Source organism: Chlorocebus sabaeus, chromosome 15, assembly GCF_047675955.1.
Source record: "Chlorocebus sabaeus isolate Y175 chromosome 15, mChlSab1.0.hap1, whole genome shotgun sequence".
Classification (NCBI taxonomy): Eukaryota; Metazoa; Chordata; class Mammalia; order Primates; family Cercopithecidae; genus Chlorocebus; species Chlorocebus sabaeus.
This window is the reverse complement of record NC_132918.1, coordinates 49735536-49762558: the sequence shown is the minus strand read 5'-3', so window position 1 is coordinate 49762558 and position 27023 is coordinate 49735536. Positions and strand designations below refer to the sequence as shown.

General features: G+C 45.4%; 1 protein-coding gene across 2 annotated transcripts in view; it reads left to right on the top strand.

Annotated features, from left to right (window-relative positions):
* The window catches only part of PXYLP1 (2-phosphoxylose phosphatase 1), a 62967-nt gene extending 42199 nt beyond the window's left edge, over nt 1–20768 (top strand). For both annotated transcript variants that reach the window (XM_008008911.3, XM_073023556.1), the window contains exons 3-6: nt 4529–4687; nt 5561–5687; nt 13462–13601; nt 18408–20768. In XM_008008911.3, coding sequence (XP_008007102.1) covers nt 4529–4687; nt 5561–5687; nt 13462–13601; nt 18408–19345 — 1364 coding nt within the window. In that variant the 3' untranslated portion in view covers nt 19346–20768. The remainder of the gene's footprint in view (nt 1–4528; nt 4688–5560; nt 5688–13461; nt 13602–18407) is intronic.
* The last annotated feature ends 6255 nt before the right edge of the window (nt 20769–27023 follow it).

Below are 27023 nucleotides of genomic sequence, written 5' to 3'. Positions count from 1 at the left end.
TGAGAGGGAGGGTCCCAAGGAGATGCTTTAGAGGTCATGTTCTATGTTCTCTGCCATTTCTTTGAAATTGCGACCTTATCGACATCTTTACACATGAGGGTTATAGATGTGTGGACAGGATGAAAGTGATCGTAGATGAGATGAGCAGAGAACGCCACCATAAAAGAGAGGCTCATTTCCAAAGGTAGTTTATGGAAATGTGCCCTCCTACTTGGTAATCACACCACAGAGAAATTGCATGCCTGTTGGTACAGAGTTAATCATCAGGAAAAGATATCTCATATCATGTTATTCATGTTGGTCCTGGTGGCACAGCAGCCCCAGGGCACTCATTTAGATTCATGCGTTTTCCCACCTACATAAAGAAACTCGTTATCCTTCCCTCTATCTGCCCACTATTCTTTCTGACGCCCCCACAGCCTCTTTCTCTTGCCCTGTGACATCTGAGCTGCTGTCATCTGCTTGAGGTCAGCAGAGTTACTAATTGTCCCACAGGACAGCTAGAGGCACGGGGGGCCTGGGCAGAGCCTGCTGGGAGGAGCAGTGTCCTGGAGCAATGTCTACCCCCAGCCCCTGGGTCTGTCCCTCAGCTCCCTTTATCTAGATGATCAGGACAAGCCTCAAGAGCTGATGTGGTGAGTAGCACCACACCAGGGCAGAGGCGGCCTGCAGCCTGGGGTCTGCTCCTCCAGGCCTCTTCCCAGCCTTCCTTCTGGAGCCCAGCCTGTACATCGACCCTGGTGAGGCCATCCTGACCGGGCCTTACGGGACCCAAGGCATATCCTGAGCCAGCTTGCTGACCCTCATCTGCTGTGTTTGGCTGTGCTTCACAGCCTCCCCTCTGCTCCTCTCCTCTTCCCCTCCACACAGCCAGCTTCATCAGCCTTTCAGGCCCAGCTAGGCGTCTCTTCTGGGAAGCCTGTCTTGGACGCCCCTCACCCCAGACTGGCTCAGCAACCCTCAGTGCTCCCCATGAGGAGTCCATGAGATATTTCCTCAAAAACATGGAGCACAGCGTCTGGCCCAGTTCAGCAGGTATTTTTGGAAGACCTATCCTCTGTCAATCAGCAGGGGACATAAATGTGAAAGAGGCACAGTCCCAGCCCTTGATGGCAGGGTGACAAACTGGGACACCCCTGCTTGCACATGCTATGCTGTGAGCCATGGCGACAGCAGGAACTGGGTAGGCTCATAGAAGAGGGATATGGGAACTGTCTGGGGATTCAGGGTGGGCTTCCTGGACGAGGTGATCCCTAGGACCAGTTACAGGGTTGGCCAGATTTCAGGAGCAGAGGGTGAGGGTAGAGTTGCCAGCAAACAGCGGAGCATAGGTGAGAAATATCCTGTGGGGTGGGGCGACTCAGAGCAACTCAGAACAGTGAGAACCAGGTTGGGATTGGGGTCAAGATGGAGCTGGGGAGACTTCTCCTCACAGCTTCTATGGGTCAGGACCTGTTTTGAATACCTGGTATTGGGAGAGCCCCTTGTGGACTGATGCCATGTCCTGGTGACTCAGGGAGGCACAGATAGTACAGGGTGATCTCACATTCTGAACTAGTGGACGAGGTTGACAGGCCTGGATACCAGAGGAAGCAGCAGATAAAATGTTTCTGGATGGAAGGTCTCATTCTGATCTTTGTCTGTGGTTTTCAAACCACTGCTTCCTTGGGTCATGGGTGGGTCATTTGCACCCGACCACCATGGTTCCCAAGTGGCAGCCACAACAGGCCTCAACCCAGGTGCTTACAGATGAACTAGCAAACTGTGAGCACTCTAGGACACCCACTGTCCTCACCTGTGCCCCTCCGTTTCTGTGTCACTCATATTATCCTGTCTCCTTAGCTGCTTCTCTCCCTGGCCCAGGCCATAAGGAGGTGTGCCCACAGGCATGGCCAAGGGGTCAGGACTTGGTATATTTCACAAAAGAGCAGAATCAAGGACTGAGCCAGCCAGAAGGGCCAGGTCCCTAAGAGACTGCCTTAGCATACTTAGACAGCATAGAAATACAGAAATATATATTTCTATACATATAGAATACATTAATATGTGCTTACTATAAATATATATAGTCATGTACCACATAATGACTTCCATCAACAACAGAACACATATATGACAGTGGTGCCATATTATAATACCATATTTTTACTGTATTCTTTCTATGTTGAGACATGTTTAGATACACACGTACTTACCATTGTGTTATAACTGCCTACAACATTCAGTGTGGTAACAGGCTGTTCAGGTTTGTAACCTAGGAGCAGCAGGCTGTTCCAAATAGCCTAGGTGTGTAGAAAGCTCTCCCAGCTAGGTTTGCGTAAGTGCACTCTATGGTGTTTACACTATGACAAAATTGCCTAAGGACCATTTCTCAGTGCATCCCCATTGTTACGCAACTCCTGACTGTACATATGTGTGTGTGCGAATATATGAAACAAGTAAAAATACTTTCTCACGCCCCATTCCATCCTTCCCCAGCGGAAAACCACTGCTGTGTTATGGCGGGTAACCTTCTAGACGTTTTTTCTGTGCATTTACGTAATAAACCAATCCCTGTATATTTATGCATTTATGGTTTTTTTTTTTCTTTACACAAAGAAGATTATATCAGTAGCCAGTGACTTGGTGTATTCACTTCACTTAATTTATCTTTGATTCTTTTCTCTTCTTTTTAACTGGGCTAGAACGTTCCACAGCAGGGACATAACATTCTGTTCTGCTAGAAATGGGTATTTAGGTTATTTCCCTTTTTTGTTATTACAAACAGCACTGCAGGGAATCTCTTTGGCCATACATTTACATTTGTGTGTGTGGGCATCGCTATCTTTATACATACAGAATGGATTCCAAGGCACAGACTAGTATACAAAATGGAATAGTACACATATTCCATTTTGATGGCTACTGCCAAACACTCCTGAAAGGCGCCAATTTCCACCCTCCCCTATGACGTTTGGAAGCATCAGGTTCTCCCACCCTTCCCAATATTGAGTGTTATCATTAAAACATGATTTGCCAGTTTGATGAGGAAAAATTATTAATATAGTCTACTGTTTGATTACTGTTTCTTTAATCATGAATAAACTTAATTATGAAAAATAATACCACATCCTTTTATATTTATCTAATCTTAAGCATCTCTTCATGTGTTTATTGGCCATTAGTATTTATTTTTCTGCAATTGGCCTGTTCATATCCTTTAATGATTTTTCAGGTGTAGGGGCTCTTATGGACTTTGGATATTAATCATTTGTTAGGTTAGTTGCTAATATTTTTCTCTCGGTGTGTTGCGTGTCTTTTATCTTTGTTTATGGCATCTGTTTGCCAAAGGGAAGTTTTAAATATTTATGCAGAATAATTTGTAGAAGTAATTAGGGAATTTACATTGATTTAGGCTGGTGGTTGGTCCCTGTTTTAGCTATTGTTCGTGTGTATGTATAGATATTATGGTGATTAATAAACCTTTTAGAAGTTAAATAGATCTATGAGCACACTTATTTTCATGTATTTCCCTCAATGGGCGGATGCTGAAAGTATGACTTTTACTGTGTTGGGAGTTGTAGAGGATCTATGATGCTGCAAACACATTCCCTAGACATGGAGAGATTCGGGACCACTGAGACAGAAGCTGTTCATGAGGGTTAGATGGCTGAGCAGCCCCACATTTCCATTCTTACAGATTAGCATCCAAAAGAAAAAGAGCACTTCTTCTATTGTCTGTATGTCACCCGTCTCGAGGAAAGGGAGTCCAGTTGCCCCATTACTATCCTTATTGACTCTGGTCACATGTCCACCCCTGCCAGAGGGTAGGGACACTGTGACTGACAGTCTAGCCTGACCACACGTGGTGGTGAAGGGTCAGCTCAGTAATGGAATGAGGGTGGTAGATGGACAAGCACACAAACTGCAGGACCCACACATGCTACCCCAAGACAGTGGCAGGGAAGCTGGCCTGAAGTCAAGGAGTAAGCATGAGACAGGCTTTCACCCACCACACATGCCTTGAAAGTCATGTGTGACTTTCAAAAGTCGTTGGCTTTCTTCTGTAAAGTGCTCTCAGGGGTTAAATGAGTGATTCTGAAGGCCCACAAAGCATAAAGCAGATGATGATAAATGGGGTATGTCAGACACCCACATCTGGCACCTAGCAGGTCTTCAATAAGGGATAATGGTTTTCCTCCTTGTTGTTACTGGAATTGAAGGGCATTAGGAAGAGGTAATCAAGTCCTAAGAAGTTAGTGTGTGAGTTCTTCTTCCAACTGCCCTGAGTGAGGCCCCTTTGCTTGGGAGGCCCCCCTGGTGTTGAGTAGATGGCAAGGAGAGGGTAGTGGCAGTGAGGAAGGGGCAGGACACACTGGGGCTCAGAAGCCTTTCTCGAATGGGAAGCTGACTTCTGCTCCACTGAAGTGTACCCTGGTTCTCAGTGCAAGAATAGCTCCTCAAAGTGAAATCTAGCCCTGCACTGGGCCGTGCAGCTGGCCTGGCGCCCCAGGAGCTATGCATCACAACCTGCCTTGCTTCGTTTCAGTCCACCTGATCCCGGTGTCAACAGCTAAGAATGGAGTGAGTAGCAAGAGTCGAAAGAGAATCATGCCCGACCCTGTGACGGAGCCCCCTGTGACAGACCCTGTTTACGAAGCTCTTTTGTACTGCAACATCCCCAGCGTGGCTGAGCGCAGCATGGAAGGTAGGCTTGACTGTGCCGCCAGGACAGACACCCCTTTGGGAACTAGTTATTCCAGCAGCATTGCATAGCGTTAAGGAGCAAGATGGCCAGGACCCAAGTGCTGCAGTTGCCACCAGGCTGTGCCCTTGAATGAGTTCCTGGGTCCTTGCATTCTCCTCTATAAAATGGGAGTAACTCGCAGGACTTATGCCTGGGACTGGGGAGGTTTCAGTAACTGCTCTGAACATACCACGTGGCTCACGATCAACCCACCACAAATGTTTGCCATCATCATGATCTTCAGTGAGACAGCACCAAGGTAGAAAGGGGGCCTTGGCAGGCACTAGCGCAGCACGTTGAGACACTCTGCTTTTCAGGGTAGCCTCTTGGGACTTAGGATGTCCACAGGATGTCCTGCTGGCGTCTTGCCATGGAAGTGAGGCAATTTCTACAAGTTTTGCTTTTCTAAAAGTGTATCAGAGCATAGTGTTGAATCCTTATTGATCTCTTTATGGCCTCTCTTGTCTTATGAAAGATTTAAAGCAGAAATCATTGTTTCTAGTATTTCCGTGGATCTCTCCCTGGTCTGTGCCTGTGAGTGAGGCCACATTAGTAGTCATGCCCGCATTTCAGCGGCCTCCCGTGGTTTCCAGGAGGTCTGGGACATAATCAGCCTACTCACGTTCCTCTGTCCCGCCTTGTAAGACTGTTCAGTGGCCCCCATCCGGCATGGCAGCCAGGGCCCCTTCACTGTGGCTCTGCAACCATATGTGGCCCCTGCTGCCTCCCGCTCAGATTCCCGGCACGAACATGGCCAGGTCATCCCCTTGGCCCCCTTCTAAAAGGATTGACACCTATTGAGTGATAACCAGACAATGTGCTTCTCTCTCGCAGGTCATGCCCCGCATCATTTTAAGCTGGTCTCAGTGCATGTGTTCATTCGCCACGGAGACAGGTACCCACTGTATGTCATTCCCAAAACAAAGCGACCAGAAATTGACTGCACCCTGGTGGCTAACAGGTAAATTGCACTCTTTTTCTAAAAGTCATTTTCAAGTATCTGTTATATCCTGTAGGATGGAGAGTGACAGGACAGATGAGTGACCTACACTTGGTGAACCATACTGTTTGCAGGAGCCTGGGCTCAGAGCAGTCCTACATGTGAGTACCATTATACAGTTGAAAAGACGGAGGCCCACAGAAGCAGGGACACCTGTTTGAAGCAACACAGCAGATATACTGAGCCCAGGCCAGTCTGAGGCTCACCCTCCCACCCTGATGTTTTTCACTTCAATAAACAGTTGGGACACCATACAGCGAGCACTGAGTTAACAGTCCTCCGCCCCAGCTCATCTGCTCCATTCAGAGCAGCGGGCAAGCCCCTTAGTGTCCTCTGAGCCTCAACCTCCTACCTCTGAAAGGGGAATCACAAGGCTCCCCCTGCAAGGTTGGGGCAAGGAGTAAGTGAGATGACACAGACAAATGCACGTTAGCAATTGCCGGGCTATATAAATGTAAGAATTATTTTACCCTTCTAATTTTTCACAGGAGTAGAGGCAGCCTGTTCTTGATTGAAAGCCCTTAGGATGAAAAATATTTGAACAGAGAGTGGAAATTGTATGGAAATGGCATGGCCCTAAGATTAGAGGCATAGTTAGCAATAAAATGTTGGGCTAGACCTCAGCAAATGTGTCTGGAGGCACATAACATTCTAGCAGAGTTTACTGAATGAGGTCGGGAGATGAAGGAAGTGGGGAAGACGTTATTTTGATGGAATGCTTCTGGGGTGCCAGCCTGCCCCGGGAGGGCGAGCCTGGTGAAGTCATGGATTACCTCACTACAGCCAGGGCTGTTCTTTAAAAGTGACACTTGGCAGCTCATCTTGCAGGGCCCCTGTCACAGTGATGCCAGGACCCTCTAATGGGGCCATTTTTAGCACTCCCATTTGAGAGGTTCAGTTCCTAGGGATCAGTTGGCCTGGCTGCCTCTGCTCTCATTTTCCTTTGCCTAGTTTTATTTTATTGAACATTCTGTATTTTTAGAAGCCACCTTAAATCCTTTGTGTAAAGAGGGTGGAGTATGCATATTTTGTTACTTAATATCATTTAATTAATGTAATCTTTAAAAACAGTAATAGTTGACTCATCATTATAAACAGGTACTTAAGAGGAAGAGTGAGCAGGAACCCCAGTGAAGGGGACCCTCTCTGGGCTGCTGACTCCCCCAGGACTGTGGGATCTGGGTCACCAGCAATACCTGCTGTCCTCCCAGGTGCTACTTCAGCTTTAAAAATTACTAAAGTTGTGACCCCCTAAAAGGTGGTGCGCCCTGGAGCATGCCCATTATTCTAGTCTAGTGAAACAGAATACTGGGGCCAGCAGGCGGGGTGCAGTGAGCTGAGCCAAACACTAGCTGGCGGGCCACAAGTTTGTTGCCCCAGGGTTTCCATCTATGATGACACACCCTGTGACTCTCAAAGCCTTTGTAGTAGAAGCTGCCTCTTTGTGAATGCCATGTGCTTTATGAGGAAGATGCTATTTTAACCCTCATAGTATTACGTTTAGCCAGCATTAAGGTGATCAGTTATTTATATGCCATATTTAGCGAATGCTTTTTTGCATTCATAAATATGAATTAAATATGCGTTTCTACATCCAAGGAAGAGAAAACATTCACTTTGATCAGCATTTATTACACAAATTTTAGTTTTATGCTTCTATCATGTGCCAGGTACCAGAAGGTAGTACACAAGCAGGCACCTACATGAAGTGAGGGGGCCAGCCCTGTGATGGTCCAGGGAATAGAACGTTCCCGATGGAGTAAGCAGCAAGTGCAGGGGGCCTGAGGCTGGAAGAACTGGGCAGATGTGAGTCACAATAAGACCAGGGTATGGCTGGGCTGAAGCAGTGAGGGAGGGAGTGGGCTTCTGAGGGGTTGCAGAAGAAAGGCCACTCCCTGGGGCCGCCCCTGCCCTCAGGGAGCCCAGCACCTTTGCAGAGACAGGCCCAGTGCCAGGACACAGCAGCCCTCCATGAATGATAGCTGGCACAGGTGGCAGCAGTGGTGGCAGCATTAGAGAAAGAAGAGGAAGAAATGGAAGAAGAGCAAGAAGTGGAAATGGAAGTAATTTGGGTGCCATATTAGGGGGCATGAGCCAGAAGAGGGGCAGCCTGACCCAACCTGGGGCAGGGAGGGGACACGGGGTGGCAGATCAGGGAAGGCCACACAGAGGAAAGGGACCAGAAGGGTGTGCAGGAGCAAGTCAGGCAGCAGCTGGTGCTGAATGGCCCCTTGGGTGGTGAGACCAACCCGTGCAGTGTGAGGTGGTGGACAGCTTGGTACGTTGGGGCCCTCAAAGTTAGTTTCACAGGCTCAAGCGTGGAGTGGAAAACTGGGTGGGAACGAGGTTATCTGAGGCGTTGAATACCCAGCAGGGGAGTGTGTCCAGGCATGAAGGCAGGGAGAGAGCCGGGGAGTGAAAGGGATGAAAAGATGAAGGTTTCTGACAGCCATAGTATGGAAGATGAACTTGAAGCTGGTGGCAGCTAGTGGTGGTATTATTAGGATAGTGATCCAGAGAAGAGACTTCACTAGGAGTCAAAATCCACATCCTTAAAATGCCCCATGAGGCTTGAGTGCCCTTCCTCCACCCCTTACCCGCCTGACCTTGCCCTCCGCTCTCCTTGTGCTCGCTCACTCTGCTTCAGCCACGATGCTCCTAGCTCTTCTTTGCACATTCTGGCACCATATGCTGCCTCAGGGCCTTTGCACAGAGTGGTTTCTGTCTCTGGAAGCCTCTTCCCACAGATAGCTTTATGGCCAGTCCTCTTACCTCCTTTAAGTCTTTGCTCAAATGTCACTTTCTCAATAAAACCTACTCAGAACACTCCAGTTAAAATGACAAGGTGCTCCTCCTTCCACCCTGGTCTCCACAACCCCCTTAGCCTGCTCTTCTCTTTGCCACAGCATCTGTTACTTTCTAACCCAGACAAACACACACACACACACACACACACACACACACACACACACAGTGTTCATTGTGCATTGTCTGTTTCCCCAGGCTAGACTATAACCTCCCTGAGGGCAGATATTTTTATTTGTTTTTGTTCACTGCTCCTGCATCCCAAGTGCCTAGGACAGTGACTGGCATATGAGTGGTGGAGTGTGATTAAATGTTCGTTGAATGAATAAATGATGGCAGCTGAAACTCAGAAAGTGGCAGCAGAGATGGAGAGAGTGGATGGGTCTTAGAGAAGGTTACAAGGTGGGATCAATAGGACTTGGTGGCAGGTTGAACATGGGTATGAAAGACAGGCAGGATGGGGCCCAGGTTTCTGACTAGGTGTCTGTCTGGTGGTGGTACCCCTCCCTGGAGTTAGAGAACACAGAAGGGAGGTGTAGGGGGAAGTTAGTACAGGCATTGATGCTACATTTGAGCTGTTATGAAACATTCAAGAGACAGTTTCTGGTCAGTAGTAGGCTGTATAATTTTTTTTTTTTTTTTTTTTTTTTTTTTTTTTGAGATAGAGTCTTGCTCTGTCACTGGGCTGGAGTGCAATGGCGTGATCTCGGCTCGCTGCAACCTCTGCCTCCCAGGTTCAAGCGATTCTCCTGCCTCAGCCTCCTGAGTAGCTGGGACTACAGGCACATGCCACCACGCCCAGCTAATTTTTGTGGGGTTTTTTGTTTTTTTTTTTTAAGTAGAGACGGGGTTTCATCATGTTGGCCAGGATGGTCTCAATCTCTTGACCTCATGATCCGCCCTCCTTGGCCTTCGAAAGTGCTGGGATTACAGGTGTGAGCCAGCCTAGCCTATATAATTTTGCAGCTCAGGGGCAATGGTTTGCTGGGAGACAGAGGTTTAGCTGAGAATCTTCAGCACGTTGATGGCATTTGAAGCTGTGGGCTTATATTACAAACAGAACCTGAGAAGTGAGGGATGGGCCAAAACCAGAGTCCTGGGAAACACCAGCATGTGGTACTTAGAGAGAAAAAAGGATTTCAAGAGAGGCTAGGGATGTTGCAAACAGGGAAAAGTCAGGAGAGCAATGTTACGAGGGCTAAGGAAAGCAGGGCAATGCATCACATCAAGTAAGGCCAAAAAGTCCAGAAAGCTAAAGACTAAGAAAAGTACTTTGGGCTTATCTTTCCATAACCTCATGTTATTAATATGTAAGATGATAAATTCTTTAATTGGCGTGAATTTTAAAAATCTAGTGTGATTCCAGTTTCCAGCTATGTATGCTCTTTTGGATTGTGTTTTCTGGTAACAGTGTCACTGGTCGTCTGCCTCCTCTGCTTGCCTTAACGTTCTGTGCAGAACTCAGTCATTGCTGAGGTTGTAAATAAACAATTTTCTCATGGGTGTGTAGATTAGCCTTGGGGTTCAGCCTCAAAATTTGTGGCATATATAGATGTGAATAATGCATATAAAAGGGAAAATAAGGACTCCAAAGTGAATGACTTGAAGACTTAAGATAGTAACACTTTTGATTCTTCCAGTTTTCATTATGAAAGAAGATTTTCAATGAGCCCACAATAATACGAGTTTTTACTCAAGAAAAAGTTATTTTCATGGATATACTTATGTCTGCATTAGTCAGGGTACACCTATTTTATAAGCTTATTTTGTCGCACAGGGACTCATGAATGCATTACCTTAAATAACAAGGAAGTTTAGCTCTTCCTCATGTGAAGGTCTGAAATGTGTGTTCCAGATCGTGCTAGTCAGCTCCACCTGGTCATTCAGGGCCCCAGGTTTCTCCAGGTTGTTGCTTCTACTATACCCTGGGGATGGCTACATGGTTGAACCCTGGTTGTGCCATGCCTAAATAATGGCTGGAAGGAAGGAAGAGAATGTGAAGCGGGCATACTCATGATCAGAAAGCCTAAACCCAGAAGTGGCATACATCTTTCCATTCTATTGGCGAATGTGGCTTTACCTCATTTCAGGACCTCAGAAATAGGATCTAACCAAGTTCTTAAGAAGAGAATAGATTTTAGTGTGCAACTAGTACACTAGTCTCATCCACAGTAGCCTTTAGTTTTTATACAGTCATCCCTTGGTATCCACAGAGGATTGGTTCCAGAATCCTCCTTGGATACCAGAATCTGAGATGCTCAAGTCCCTTATGTAAAACGGTGTTGTATTTACATAGAACCTGCGCACATTCTCCCATGTACTTTACATCATCTCTAGATTACTTATAAATCCAAATACAAAGTAAATGCTATGTAAATAGTTGTTATACTGTGTTTTTTATTTGTATTATTTTTATTGTTGTATTGTTATTTCTTATTGGGTTTTTTCCAAATATTTTTGGATCCACAGTCGAATCTTCCAATGCAGAATCTGAGGCGATGGAGGGCTGACTGTATTTTCATAAAAATCTGAATATTTTAACAAACAGTATGGGAACTTATCGTATTTATTTCTACAGATTATGGAAGGCTTGCTATTTTCATGAAGCATCCAAGGATGGGACACTTCACAGTTGAATTCACTCACATATATTTTTGGAACATCTGCTGTGTGCTAAGCACCCTCTGGGCTCCAGGGATGGAGCAGTGGACCAGGCAGACAGGGCCTGGGTGGTCAGATCCAGGCCCAGGACTTGAGTTACCTGGTCCGCTTTCCACTAAAAAGATAGAACCATTTGTTGTCAAATCTTTTTTTTCTTTTTCTTTTTTTTTTTTTTAATGAGATAAGATATCTCTGTCACGTAGGCTGGAGTACAGTGATATGATCACAGCTCACTGCAGCCTCTACCTCCTGGACTCATGCGATCCTTCTGCTTTAGCCTCCTGAGTGGCTGGGACTATAGGCCTGAGCCACCATGCCTGGCTAGTTTTTGTATTTTTTGTAGAGACATGGTCTCACTATGTCTCAAACTCCTGGCCCCAGGCAATCCTCCCACCTCGGCCTCCCAAAATGCTGGGATTACAGGCGTAAGCCACTATGCCCGACCTGTTAGCTATTCTTTAAATGAAGTTTTTCTTCCACGAGTCTTCATCTTTGCATGCCAAAAACAAAAACAAACAACAAAAACAGAACAAAACAAAAATAAAAAACATTGGAATGAATACAGTTAGATATAATTAAGCAGTCAGATGCCCTGAAAACCTGGGTCATCTTAGCAAACACTTCCAGTTGTGAAATTCCATTTCTAAAATTGGCAGCAAAGCTTTCTGAGATCCTCAAAAAAATCTCCAACCTGAAATAATGGCCTGGCGCAGAACATTTGACTCCTGTTGGTGGATAGCCTTTGTTATGTGGATTACTCTTGGCAGCCTCATTGTCAGTCTGGACATTTTATTTCCCAGTTTGCAAACATTTATGTGCTTTAGTGTCAGGCAAAATAACATACCCTGTTTTTATGGAAAGGCATAACTCCTTTTAGCCATCCAGGGTGATTTATTAGACTATACTACATGTCTGGATTCGCATTCTCTAATTTAAAAACATATTTTTTAAAAGATGGATTTTTTTTTTAGCTTTGTGTTGTTGATAGATAATAAACTCATTTTGGCAGCCATTTTTAAAGCACTTTCAAAGGTGATTGGGCCTTCAGACAGCAGGAGTTTGCCATAAGAACAGTTTATCTTTGCTTCTTTTCATGCTGATTCTTACAGAGTTTAGTCATGAACTACTCTATCTGTCCACTTCTCTTCAGCTGGAAAATGTATATACATTCATTTATATACTTCATTATTCAAAGAAAAGGTGTTTATATTCATAGATTCAGGGTAATTGTATATTAGTGACTAGATAGATTTACCACATATACTTTGTGGCAGAAATATAAATACTCTCAGATCTCATATATAAACTTTTTTTGACCTTTATTATTACCCTATATTAAATGAGAGGTTGTATGTCCAAAATGTGGAGTGAATTGTAAGAGATCCTGGTTATTTTACTCAGTTAACAATTTTCCTAAAGGAAGATTTTTCAGAGGTCAGAAACATTAAGGATTATGGGCGACCTTGGTAAAGGATAGGGTAGATTTTCTAGGAGGAAGGGATAGCTTGTGGAAAATGGTGGAAGTGTTGAAGAATGAGGTGCGTTGTGTGTTGGAGGAAAGCAGGCCTTTGGCTTGGTGTGGCCAGAGCACAGCAGTAGGGTAGAGAGGGCCAGTGAGTACCAGGGCGGAGCCAGAACAAAGTGACAGTTGTGTGTGGCCCCTTCCAGAAGGTGGTGATAGAGAAGGGTAGTGACTGGTCAGAGTTACCTTTTAAATCAATCCTTCTGGCTGTGGAAAAGGCAAGATTATTAGAGGGACATGCTTAATCAGCAAGAAGACCAAGAAAGAGCCCATCGCCAGCCAGACAAAAGCTGCCTGAGGCCAGAACCCAGGTAGTAGCTGTGAGTATGAAGGAGAAGGGGATGGAAAAGCACCAGGAGGCAGAATCTGCAAGACATGGGGAGCAGACAACATGTGCAGGGGCAGGGAATGGAGAGAGTGGGACGACGCCCAGTCTAGGCGTGACTGCTGAGTGGGTGTTGGCACCTCCCAGAGAGCGAGCCTGGAAGATGGTGCAGGCTGGGGAGCCGGAAGGTAGAGGGCGAAGCTGAATCCCACAGTACTGAGTTCAGCAGAGGTTAGGAACTCCGGCCGACCTCACAAAGGGGATTTCATGTGTCAGTGTCAGTGGTCCAGAAATAATGAAATTGGAATTGCAAAGTGATTGAGCCGGTACCTGTTATGGTGGGATTTGGCTCGCTGAAGCTGGAAACTGTTTGGACTCCTCTGTAGCACTCTGACCTCTAACTCTCTCTACCGTCCCTCTAGGAAACCATATCACCCAAAACTGGAAGCTTTCGTTAGTCACATGTCAAAAGGATCCGGAGCCTCTTTCGAAATCCCCTTGAACTCCTTGCCTCTTTACCCAAATCACCCGCTGTGTGAGATGGGAGAGCTCACCCAGACAGGTATGTGTGACAGCCACGTGCCCGGGGGCTCCCCCACCCGCTCTTCTGCTTGCATACCTTCTGAGCAGTTCTCCTGGGCGGGGTGCTGTGCAGCTCAGAGGGATAAGCAAGGACTGGCTCTGCGAGGAGCTCGGTCACCAGGGCCTCTAAATAAACATCAGAGTTATCAAAACTAAATAGAACCTTTCTCCTTCTTACAAAAACAATACGTGTTCATGAAGATAAATTAGGAAAGACAAGTAAAAGGAAGAAAAAGTTTAAGCAACTGTAATTCCACCACAGAAATAGACCCTTAAGAGTAACCCTTCTTCCTGTGCTTATGCGCATACACATCTTACTAAACACAGTTTCATAACCCACTTTTCCACTCAACACATTTTGGTAATATTTCCCTATGAATAACTGTTTATCCACGACATCATTTGTGATAGCTCCATATTCTTTCACTCTGGATGGGCAATTGATCATTTATTTAACTAATCTCATGTTCTCAGATGTTTCTAACAAAACGTCTAATAGGTTTTCATGTACAAGACCTCAGGGAGGAAAATGCGTGGCACAGTTCTCCTGTGCGTGGAGTTTGTTTGGCTGAGCTGAGTCCTCACAGAAGCGCAGCTTTCCCTCTGCAGCCCTAGTCAGACCATGTGCAGTCAGTTCACCGTCAGGGTAGGTTGGTGAGTTAACTGTGGAGTCATCTTTGCTGGGAATAGAGGAACAGGTGGTCCTTCAAGAGGTTTCAGTTTTCTGATTCTTCAGTCTGGAACCTCAGAGAACCTTCGCTTGGTCACCAGCCTTTATGGGTGAATTGGGAAGACCCATTGGCCACATTCTGTTTTCATGTTGCATCAGCTTCTTAAGACCTCAGCGGGGATGGGGGGAAAGTCCATGTCCTATAGTTGGCCCTCTTAGATTTTGCCATTATTATTGGGGGAATGATACTGGGTGACAGAGTGGAGCAAGCTGAAGCCTCTGGAGGACTAGCCATGGATAAGGAGTTGTGTCAAAAGCCTTTGGCAATTAGTTCCACATGCATTACTTTAGAACAAGGGTTTTCATCCTAACAGATCCAACACCCTCTTTGATTACACAATTAACTATTTTGCAATCTCCCTCAACTATCATGAAGTGAAATTTAAATATAACCAGCCGGGCATGGTGCCTCGCGCCTGTAATCCCAGCACTTTGGGAGGCTGAGGTAGGAGAATCGTTTGATCCCAAGGGTTTGAGAGCAGCCTGAGCAACATAGTGGAGCCCCGTCTCTACAGACAATTTTTTAAAATTAGCCAAGTATGGTGGCACGTGCCTGTAGTCCCAGCTACTCAGGTGCTGAGGTGGGAGGACCACTTGAGCCCAGGGGAGGTCAAGGCTGCAGTGAACCATGATCATGCCACTGCACTTCAGCCTGAGTGACAGAGTGAGGCGTGTCTCAATAAATGAATGAATGTAATCTTTCTATGCAGTTAATTATTTAAAAGTCATACGAGGGTCCCCAGCTATAACAAACAAAAAGAAACTGATTTATTACCTAATTATATGTGTCTCAGTATAAATGCTTAAGAACAGCTACACTAGAAAATAGAATGAAATCTTCAAATGCTTGTACACAAATATGACTCTGACAGCTACAAATACAGATGATTGATGGATGCTGTATTGGTGACTCTAATACCACGTTAGGACATGGTTTTTCTGAAATTCTGATCAAAACAAAGTGTAGATGTTCCTTAGTTTATATTGTATTTCTGGAAAATTCAGCCAGCATTAATATTATTCAAAAATGGTTTTGTGTTCCAGACACAAAAAAACAGAATTAGATTCTACAGGCTAAAGTACTCAAATATGTTTTGTACATGATGGAGTGTCTTCAAAACTTCAAAAGTTTTGTGGGACAGAGACATGTGTCCTTTCTGGAGACTATCTAGACCCCAGCCTCCACCCACTAGGTGCCAAGAATGCCCTTCCCCATATTATTGTGATAACTCCACCCCCAAGCCCTGTCTGAAGGCAGTAGCACTCTTGCTGAGAACTGCTGGTTAGACTCTCTGGTTAAAAATAACAGAAACCACTTCAAGCGAAAAAGGGAAATTCATTATAAGGATTCAGGAATGACTCACAGACTCCAAGACCAAGAGTTTGATCAGACCTCTAGAGACTGGAACCAGGAATAAAAAAGCTCTCTTGTCCCTGCTTCTCTCTCTAATTTTTTGCTGTGTCTATCAACAGAATTACAATCCCAGCCACACACACACAGATGAATTTGCAAATCCAAATTCTTGAGAGAGAGAGAATCCTTGAGGTCCTGGGGTTAGCATCCATCAGCCCTGGCTAACAGGTCAGGGTGACTGTGCAGAGAACAGGAGGTGAGGGTGCCAGTCTCTGGATCCAGGAGCTGCTACCTGAGAAGAGGCTGGGGGGTTGGTCCTCACACACCTAATCATTCATTCAGATCTTTCTTCTCCACTCATCTATCATCATCATTGTTTCTAAATTAGTATTACTCTAGAAATCATTTTTGTAATACTGTCTGCTCCTGTTTCCTCATTCTCTTTTAATGGTCACTTTTATTTCTATTTTAAATATCATGAAAAATGCATGGCTGTTGTAAACAGCTTTTGTCCCTGGTGCACTTATGGCAGCCCACAGTAACTGTGTAAGATAAGATTGCTCACGAGTGCCTACCCTGTTGAAGATGCTTTGGCAGCTGCTGAGTGTGAGAGGGGTAGCAGGATGAATAGGACCCTCCTGCCTGTCCTAAAGGAGCCTGCAGCTGCAGCAAACAATGCATGTGGAGACAACTGCCTGTAATGCCGGATACTGCAGGGCCTTAGAGAGTAAACACAGGCCTTGGAGTCAGACAGACCTGTAGCATGGGGAGGAGCCTGTCTTCCCAGCGGCTGGTGGTGAATTCGATGAGGTAGCATGTGTAGAGTGCCTAGAGCAGTGCTGGCATATGAGAGGCTCCCAATAAATGCAGTTGATGTCGTCATGGCCCAGCAGCATATGGGAAGAGGAAGGAATTATTAACTTGACCAGGGAGAAGACGAAGGAAAGCACTACAAAGAAGGTGGTGTTGGAGCCAGGCCCTGGGAGGATTTCTCTAGGGAGAGAAAGGGGAACAGTATGAACAAAGCCATGAAGATGCAGGCTATGTTTGGCAAGTATAAGAAGCCCTAAATAGCTAGAACTTAGTATTTCAGCATGAAAATGTAAGGGACTAAGAACATAAAATTAGGACCAGATGGGGCCTTGGGTTTTAGCTCTGCCACTTTTTAACTGTGAATGGTTCAAGGCCTTCATTTCTTCATCTATAAAATAAGGAAAATGGGGATGATAGTAATAATAATATACCTTCTTCATTGGGTTTTTGTTTTTCTGAGGATTAAATGAGAGAGCCCTGGCACGCAGTAAGCACTCTAACTTTATGTGGCCCAACCAAATAAAATAGGCCCAGCAGTGAACTAGGACGAGACACAGAATCTTAATGTTTGTCTCTCACGGTTTGCGTGTTTTTTGCAAAGCGTCTTGGAAATGCTAAAGCCTGTTCCAGCCTTTAGTTCCTGGGTTCCTGGGGGAGTTCTGCTCTCAGCCCTCTTCATTCACAGTAGGACCCAGACATCCTTTGTGGGTTTTGCTGAGCTGTTCCCTTTCCCGGGGGAATGTATTTCCCTCTGTGTCACAATTTTCAGCTGAAGTTGTCTCATCTTTGCAGTGGGATGTTTCATACTGTTTGGACATCTGGATAAACGGAGTCACTGGTCTCAGGGCCTGTGTGTAGAACTCATGCCCATGACAGATTGTGTCCTGTTACCTCCTCCTACAGGATGAGAGTGAGCTTGTTTTTGTCTTGGGTTGCCTTCTCCTGCTTAAAGATAAGGCTTTTTCCAGTTTTAAAAGTTAATTTATTATACTGTGATAGTTCAAAACTAAAACAGTACTAACAGGTAAACTTTAAATTCTTGCTTCTACCCATGTTCCATCCACCTCATTTTTGTACCTCCATCACCCCCAAGGAACCATTGAGATTAGTTTCTTATACACATTCCAAAGTTTCTTTATGCAAAACTCAGGCAACTGCAAATACACATTCTTATTTTTCCCTCTTTTTCATTTTAAAGGAGCATAATCAACATACTGCTCTACACTTGGCTTTTTTCAAGTATTCTGTCTGGGTATCAGGAGATTCTTCCATATTATACAGAGAGTGCATGTGTGTTGACGGGTCTGTAAAGCCCTCAGGATCAGGCAGAACGTACCCAGCAGGTTATCAGAGAACATTCGGTTGGCAGGCTGGGAGGATGGGGTCATGGAGGGGACTCCCCAGCAGTGAGGAGACAGCAGCAAGCAGGGAATCTGCGGTCAGCCTGCGCCTGAGCCGTTTCACTGAGCACTCCCTGCACACGGAGGAAAGCTGGACAGGAGGGAAAAACCTCTCCTTAGGCCCATGCAATTACAGATATCCCCTGGCTGGGCGACTCCTAACCCTGAGACCCACCAGTCACAACACTCTCCCCAGGGAAGAGGCCGGTCTGGAGGACAGGTGCGAGGCAGATGGTCCAAAGGCCGTGGTTCCCAAGGCTAGGGCCCCGCTCTGCTCATCCTTCATGGATACCCCCAAGAGGCTCCCTTCACAAGCTGTTGTGAACTGGAGCTTGTAACTTCCACACCACGGGGAAACAAGCTGGATGCCATTCTCTTGCACTACACTCTGCCCTAAAACACTCCAGAGCTGGACACGGATTCCACCTCCCCTTGCTGTTTCTTTTGCTCAGCTGGAAGTAAGGAAAGCTTTGTGTGCTTGTGTTTCAGGAGTCGTGCAGCATTTGCAGAACGGCCAGCTGCTGAGGGACATCTATCTAAAGAAACACAAACTCCTGCCCAATGATTGGTCTGCAGACCAGCTGTATTTAGAGACCACTGGGAAAAGTCGGACCCTACAAAGTGGGCTGGCCCTGCTTTATGGCTTTCTCCCAGATTTTGACTGGAAGAAGATTTATTTCAGGCACCAGCCAAGTGCGCTGTTCTGCTCTGGAAGCTGCTATTGCCCGGTAAGAAACCAGTATCTGGAAAAGGAGCAGCGTCGTCAGTACCTCCTACGTTTGAAAAACAGCCAGCTGGAGAAGACCTATGGGGAGATGGCCAAGATCGTGGACGTCCCCACCAAGCAGCTTCGAGCTGCCAACCCCATAGACTCCATGCTCTGCCACCTCTGCCACAATGTCAGCTTTCCCTGTACCAGAAATGGCTGTGTCGACATGGAGCACTTCAAGGTAATTAAGACCCATCAGATCGAGGATGAAAGGGAGAGACGGGAGAAGAAATTGTACCTTGGGTATTCTCTCCTGGGTGCCCACCCCATCCTGAACCAAACCATCGGCCGGATGCAGCGTGCCACCGAGGGCAGGAAAGAAGAGCTCTTTGCCCTCTACTCTGCTCACGATGTCACTCTGTCACCAGTTCTCAGTGCCTTGGGCCTTTCAGAAGCCAGATTCCCAAGGTTTGCAGCCAGGTTGATCTTTGAGCTTTGGCAAGACAGAGAAAAGCCCAGTGAACATTCCGTCCGGATTCTTTACAATGGCGTCGATGTCACATTCCACACCTCTTTCTGCCAAGACCACCACAAGCGTTCTGCCAAGCCCATGTGCCCGCTTGAAAACTTGGTCCGCTTTGTCAAAAGGGACATGTTTGTAGCCCTGGGTGGCAGTAGTACAAATTACTATGATGCATGTCACAGGGAAGGATTCTAAAAGGTATGCAGTACAGCAGTATAGAATCTGTGCCAATACAGGGCACTGGGAAAAGTCCACTTCTAGTTCTGTCTGTTGCTAAGGGTAGAAGATTATTGCTTTTTAAAGGCTAAATATTGTTTGTGGGAATCACAGATGGTTGGGGTTGAACAGTAAGCACGTTGCTGTGATGTGGTATGTGAATTTCTTGGTACAAAATGGCCAGTTCGTAGAGGAATAGAAGGTATTTTGTCACAGCCAGACTTTGCTTAGAATGCCAGAATAATATAGTTCAAGACCCGAAGTCACCAATCCAGGTTTGCACTCCTCCGGCCTGCCCCATGGTACTATGTGATAGAACCAGCACACCTCAGCCAAAAATTTTTTAATCCTAGACATTTTTACCTTGCCCTTTCTAAGAATTTCTTAAAGTGATTTATCTAAAATAGGGGTTGCAAACTTTTTCTGTAAAGGGCCAGATTGCAAATATTTCCGACTATGTGGACCAAAAAGCCACAGACAGTCTCTGTCATAACTACTCAACTCTGTTCCTGAAGCAGGAAAGCAACCACAGACAGTATGTGAAGGAATATGTGTAGCTGGGTTCCCAGGCCAGACAAAACAGATGGTGGCCAGATTCGGCTCCTGGGCTGTAGTTTGCTAACCCCTGATCTAAAAAATAGGCTATACTACAATTGCACTTCCAGCACTTTGAGAACGGGTTGAATACCAAGAATTATTCAATGGTTCCTCCAGTAACTTCTGCTAGAAACACAGAATTTGGTCTGTATCTGACACTAGAACAGAACTTGAGGGCAAATAAACATTGAATTAGAATGAATCATAGAAAACTGATTAGAAGAATACTTGATGTTCATGATGATTGTGGTACAAGATAGTTTTAAGTATGTTCTAAATATTTGCTGTAGTCTATTTGCTGTATATGCTGAAATTTTTGTATGCCATTTAGTATTTTTATAGTTTAGGAAAATATTTTCTAAGACCAGTTTTAGATGACTCTTATTCCTGATGTAATATTCAGTGTACTGTACCTGCTTGGTGGTTAGAAGGAGGCTAGAAGATGAATTCAGGCACTTTCTTCCAATAAAGTTAATTATGGCTCATTCCCTTTGACAAGCCGTAGAATTGGGTTCATTTTTAAACCATTTTCATCAGTTTCAAATGGTAAATTCTGATTGATTTTTAAATACGTTTTTGGAAGAACTTTGCTATTAGATAGTTTACAGATCTTTATAAGGTGTTTTATATATTAGAAGCAATTATGATTACATCTGTGATTTCTGAACTAATGGTGCTAATTCAGAGATATGGGAAGTGCAAGTGAGATTCTCTGGCGTCATTGGCATTCCAGCTTTTTCTCTTTGTTTTTGTCAAGTGTTGCATTTGAATATGTCTGTTTCTATAAATAAATTTTTGAAGAATACCTATACTATACAACTCACGGTTTGTACCTGTAAGTCACTCAAGTTATTTTCAAGTGAGAGCCAGTATTTTATTTTTCCCCCTTCATTCAAATGTCATGCAGAGAACCAGTATTTTACAATTTTGTTTTAACTGCTTCACTTATTGCTGAAAGTTGTGTTCTCTCTCAAGTATTCAAAGACTAACTGTGTTTTTTTTTCTTCCCACTCACAATATATCTGAATTAGAACTGCTAAACACAGCTTGAAGATTTAAAAATAAAAGTGACTCAGAAGATTTTTTTAAAAATCAATAGATAGTATCTGTTGGTAAAAGTAAATATTGTGGCTAAGAGTCAACATCAGAAGTGTAGATAAAAGTTTTGTCTTCTAGGACACTGGTACACACAGCATTAAAATATCTTCCTCACTATCAAGTTCCGAGACACTTCATTCCATTACAAACACTAGGCACAGAGGTGAGATCAGCAGACACAGTCATAGGCCTTGGTTTCTGGGCAGTGGTCTAATGACTTAATTCATGACAGGCCTGGGTGTATACATGCATAATTTAGCTTCCTTGTTTTTATGATTAATACATGCCCACTAGAAAATAACCAATACTGAAAAACAACTTCAGAAGTGATGTTCTCATCTAATCCTGCCTCCAGAGGTAACGTTGTGAGCTGTCTGACAGATATTCTTCTGGAAAAGTTCCATGCAGATTCAGAAATATATGTAGTTTTTAATAGGAACTAGATCATTTTTTATATATGTAAATATAATATATGTGTGTGTATGACTTGTTTCCCTTAAAAATATTTTTCCTTTAAAAATACTTTTTATTGGCCAGGCGCGGTGGCTCACACCTGTATTCCCAGCACTTTGGGAGGCCAAGGTGGGCGGATCACGAGGTCAGGAGATGGAGACCATCCTGGCTAACACGGTGAAACCCCATGGCTACTAAAATTAGCCAGGCATGGTGGCAGGCACCTGTAGTCCCAGCTACTCGGGAGACTGAGGCAGGACAATGGCGTGAACCCGGGAGGTGGAGCTTGCAGTGAGCTGAGATCGCGCCACTGCACTCCAGCCTGGGCCACAGAGCAAGACTCCGTCTCAAAAAAAAAAAAAGTATTAACTTGTGTCTTTTAATAGTATGTCTTAGAAGTATTTCTCACTAATTTGCTTCCCTTAACGGTATATCTTAAAGATATATCCATGTTAAGATGATAGATGATTGATTGATTGATTGTGTATAAATGTAGATGACTCTTTATAGCCACTGAATAATATTTCATGGTATAGATTAGACATATTTTTTAAATCTCACTAAAAATCCATGAAACTTAAAACCAAGGTACTAAAAACAGGACTACAAGGCTTTACACAGAACAAAGTAGAGACTTCTTCATTGTGGCTTCAGGTATTTATTGATGTAAGTTTTTGTTTTTGTTTTTGTTTTGAGACGGAGTTTCACTCTTGTTGCCCAGGCTGGAGTGCAGTGGCGCGATCTCGACTCACTGCAACCTCCGCCTCCCAGGTTCAAGCAATTCTCCTGTGTCAGCCTCCTGAGTAGCTGGGATTACAGGTGTGCGCCACCACGCCCAGCTAATTTTGTATTTTTAGTAGAGACAGGGTGTCTCCATGTTGGTCAGACTGGTTTTGAACTCCCACCCGCCTCTGCCTTCCATAGTGCTGGGATTACATGCATGAGCCACCGTGCCCAGCCTGGTGTAAGTATATTCTTTCTCTAACTTCACTTTAAACGAAATTGAGGAACTTAATCTAATATTGCTATTAAGCCTATTTGAGGGTTTTCATAGCCATAGCAGAATTAGACTTTCTGGAAGATTTAGGTGATTCCTTTTTCCAGAAGTCTTAAGGACTGATTAGAGAGAGGCAGAGATACATGCTTCCGTTTCTCTGAATCTCTGGGAAGCCTTCTGAACAGATTTAGCAGCCCAGACAAGGGTGGGTGTGCCCCTGTGTGTTTAAACACAACCACAAGTAGCAGAAAATAGCTGGCGTTTATGTTGCAGTTGTGGCTTTAAGAGCAGCCAGCACAGAGCTCTGGCCTAAACACCAGTTAACTCCCATTGCCCAAGGCCACTGAACTGAAGGTTTGGGTTGTCCCCCTGTATTTGTGCCTGCCCAGCAGCCAGCTCAGATGAGTAATAGCTTCTGCTGAAGAGGAAGCGGCTGAACGCATCAGAGCAGCTGGGCAGGCCTTCTCGAAGCCCGACTGCCAGCGGAGACTGGTCCTGGTGAGGAGAAGGCATCCCTGAGGGCCAGCTCAGCTCCTGAGAGCTACAGAGCCCTTCAGCAGAGGGACGGCCTGAGACCTGCCTTCTGGACAACTTTGTCAGCAGTAAAGTTGCCATGTAGTGCCAACTACATGGGTTCCACAAGTGTTTCTTCATCAATCTTCACAACATTCTGAGGAAAGTCCTAGTTCCCTAATGTGAATGAGGAAAACAGGCGGCGACTCGGGGGGCCGGCAGGGGTTGAAGTCACTTTTTCAAAGGAAGAGTCAGAGCTGAGTCTAACTCATGTTCACACGATACCAGTGAACTGAAGAGCACTTAACAGCCGGGCACGGTGGCTCATGCCTGTTATCCCAGCACATTGACAGGCTGAGGCGGGAGGACTGCTTGAGCCCAGGAATTTGAGATGAGCCTGGATAACATAGGGAGATGCTATCTCTACAAAAAATTTAAAAAATTAGCTGGGAGTGGTGGCACATGCCTGTGGTCCCAGCTCCTTGGGAGGCTGAGATGGAAGGATTGTTTAAACCCACAGGGGTTGAGGCTGCATTGAGCTGTGATTGTGCCACTGCACTCCACGTGGGTGACAGAGTAAGACCCTGTCTCAAAAAAACCAAAAAATACAAAAACCACCACTATATGAGATACCATGGGAACATTTACACCATTTCATTAATCTTCACAGTAGTCCTACCAGATACTATATTTGCTGGCAAATATCGATGAATAATATAATGGGGTTAAAGTAGTTCTACATTTAAATCTAAACGGTTAGGGGAATATTCCAACTCTGCCTCCAACCATCTGTGGCTTGCTATTCTTAAGAAAACTTACAATGTAAAATGTATCTTTGCAGCAGTTACATTACATTACATTCAACCACTAGGGAGCAGCATCAACACAATTTTTCAGTCTTCCATCTGTAAAGGAAGCAGGGTAGTTTGAGGGTGTTTTAATAGGTTGAGCAGTTGTCCAGGTTTGCCTGACACTGAGTAGTTTCCCAGGATGAGGGGCTTTCAGTGCTTAAAAAACAGGAAAGTCCCAGGCAAACTGGAACAAGTTGGTTACCCTGGTGTTATACGTTGAGACGGTAGTGAGAAACTACTGTCATTCCCACTTTTACAGAAAAGGGAACCACAGGAGTAGTTCGTCTGAGGCTCCACGTGGCTGCTGGTGTGCAGCAGAGCTGGGACTCCCACTGTGCCCATTTCACACGCAGGACCATGCTCTTAAGCAGGGTATATGATAATGCCTCCTGAACCATTTAGGACTGCCTTTGGTTCCGTGCTACCGAAACCTGATGACAGTGGCCTAAGCAATAGAGCCTTTCACTCTCGCCCGTGGCACCACGATGTCATCAGGAACCCAGACTCCGTTCGCCTCTCACTGGCCAGAGCGGGGCCTCTTGGCTTCCTCCGCTGTAAAGGAGTCTAGGGAAGTGAGGATCTTTATTGGGCACAATGCTGTCCCAAACAAGCTCAGCCTCCTTTTACTTGAGAAAAAAGGGAAAGTGGTGGTGGGTAGAGAACTAGCAGTGACTACCACACTCTCCAAAGCCACCTTTACACCGAAGTGTGGATGCTGCGCCACCCAGATCTCCCACTTCAGGACTTCTTCCCCCAATTGCTGGTGGTGCTCCGCTGTCAGTGCTTTCAGGGCACTGCTCTGGAGCAGAGAGCCATCTGCTGAAGGACATGCTCCTTCCCAGGGCAGCCACTTCCAATGATTGGTCAGAATAGGGATTGGAAGGCCCAGGGACAACCCGAGGGGCCATCCCAGATTCAGAGCTCCTTTGGGGTCAGCCAAGGCCTTGTGACTGCAACACAGCCCAACTTCTGCCTCATCCAGCATCCTTCACAGTGTTGAGAGCACTCCCCAGCAACCCCCTGCACCCACATCTGTCTCAGAATCTGCCTCTTGGGAACTGACCTGAATGGAAGGCAAGCAAATCCTAGAGGCTAAGGTCTCTGCTAGCATGGGCAGGAAAGCTGGACTTATTTCTAGAAAAGGGATAAGTGTCTATTGATGACTAATAGATCTTCTATCACTTCCTTCGAGAGGCTTACCATTTTATTACAGAAGCTAAGTATGCACATATGAAGCAGTAGGAAAAATTTGATTTCAGACAATCCAAAGCTAATTACAGAGGGCTGTGACACCAAGACTTACCATTTGTTAAACATGTACCATGGGCTGGACACTAGGCTGAGCATTCAACTAACATAGTCTGTGCATCTCACAGTATGAGCGAGCACCTGAAGAAGGCATTTATTATCCCCATTTCACTAGTAAGGAAAGCTCTGAGCTCTGAGGCTCGGAGGTAGTCATGTATGTAAGATCGTACAGTCAATAGTAAGTGGCCAACTCAGGACTGGAATGTGAATTATCCTAGACTATAAAGCTCTTCCAGGTCCCTCTAGCTTGGTACCTCTCCCTGCACCCCCTATTCCATTATGACCACACAAGAGAATAAGTGAACTTGACACTTGGGCTACAGTCAAGAGTCTACTCTGCTCAAGAGGATGATCCCCTTCTCGCATCTCTATATGGATATTTCTATTTCTAGCTCCTTTTGTTTCTTTTCCCATTTTTTCCTAATGTAGCTTTTCCAAGAAAATAGAATCTTCTTATAATAGATTGTCTCAGCCTGGGCTCCCTTGAAGCAGAGTGTGAGGGGGGAAAAAAAAAAAAAAAAAAAAAAAAAAAAGCTTAAATGTAGGTAGTTTGTTAAGTTTGTAGGGGATGTGGTCCCAAAGGAGCAGGAGTGGAAGACAGAGGGGACAGAAGGGGAAGGAGGGAAAGCCAGTGTAAGGATGCATAAGGAGGTAACCGGGTCCTCTATCCCACAGGACCTCCTAAGAAGGCTTGGGAAATACATCTCAGAAGTGTTCACTTGTGGGAAACATTTATCCATTGGCTCCCATCTACAGCTGCCTTCCCTGCTCTGCTGAGTTGCACGCGCACTACTGCCCAGCAGGAGGGTGCCCTGTACACCATGTACATGCCCTGTACACCATAGCATCAGAGAAACCCCAGGGCAGGAAGCAAGAGAATATCTCTCTCTCTCTCTCTCTCTCTCTCTCTCTCTCTCTCTCCCCGCCCCCCCTCCCTCCCCACCCCCATGTGTGGACACAGTAAGAAGGTGGCTATCTGCAAGCCAGGAAGAGAGCCCTCACTAGCAATTCAAAGTGCTGTCTCCCTGACCATGGACTTCTCAGCTTCCAGACCTGTGAGAAATAAGTGTCTGTTATTTAAGGCAAAAGAGAGAGAGAAATCAGTGACTGGAAAAAGACTAAGAGGGTTGGAAGTGGAGCACGAGACGCGTTTTATGTGCAGGATGGGCCAGCACTTGCTGAGCATTTCAATGCCCAAGACATGCGGTGTGCTTTTTATGTAGAGCTTTGTTTCATCTCACAGTTACCTGTGACTTAGAGATTATCATCCCCATTTTTTTTGATGACAAAGGTCTCACCCTTGTCATCCAGGCAGGAGTACAGTGGCAGTAACAGCTCACTGCAGCCTCAAGCTCCTGGGCTCAAGCAATCCTCCCACCTCAGCCTCCCGAGTAGCTGGGATTGCAGGCACGAGCCACCACACTCAGCTAATTTTCATATATGTGTGTGTGTGTGTGTGTGTGTGTGTGTATATGAGATGGGGTCTTGCTGTGTTGCTCAGGCTGGTCTCAAACTCCTGGGCTCAAGCAATCTGCCTCCCTTGGCCTCCCACAGTGCTGGTATTACAGGCACTAGCCACCCTGCCCAGCCTATCATCCCCATTTTTAAGACAGGGAAAGAAACTGAGAGTAGAGGTCACTTGCCAAGGCCTCTCAGCCAGGAAGTGGCAGAACTGGGAGGCAAACCAATGTGACTCAAGCCCTTACTCATAGTCATTATATCATTATATTAAACATTCCTCACAGGGGTCTACAGAAAGCATGTGTGATGGCTTACCAATACATACTAAATATTTCGCTCCGGCATGTATAGATTGTACATTCATGACAGCATAAATCAA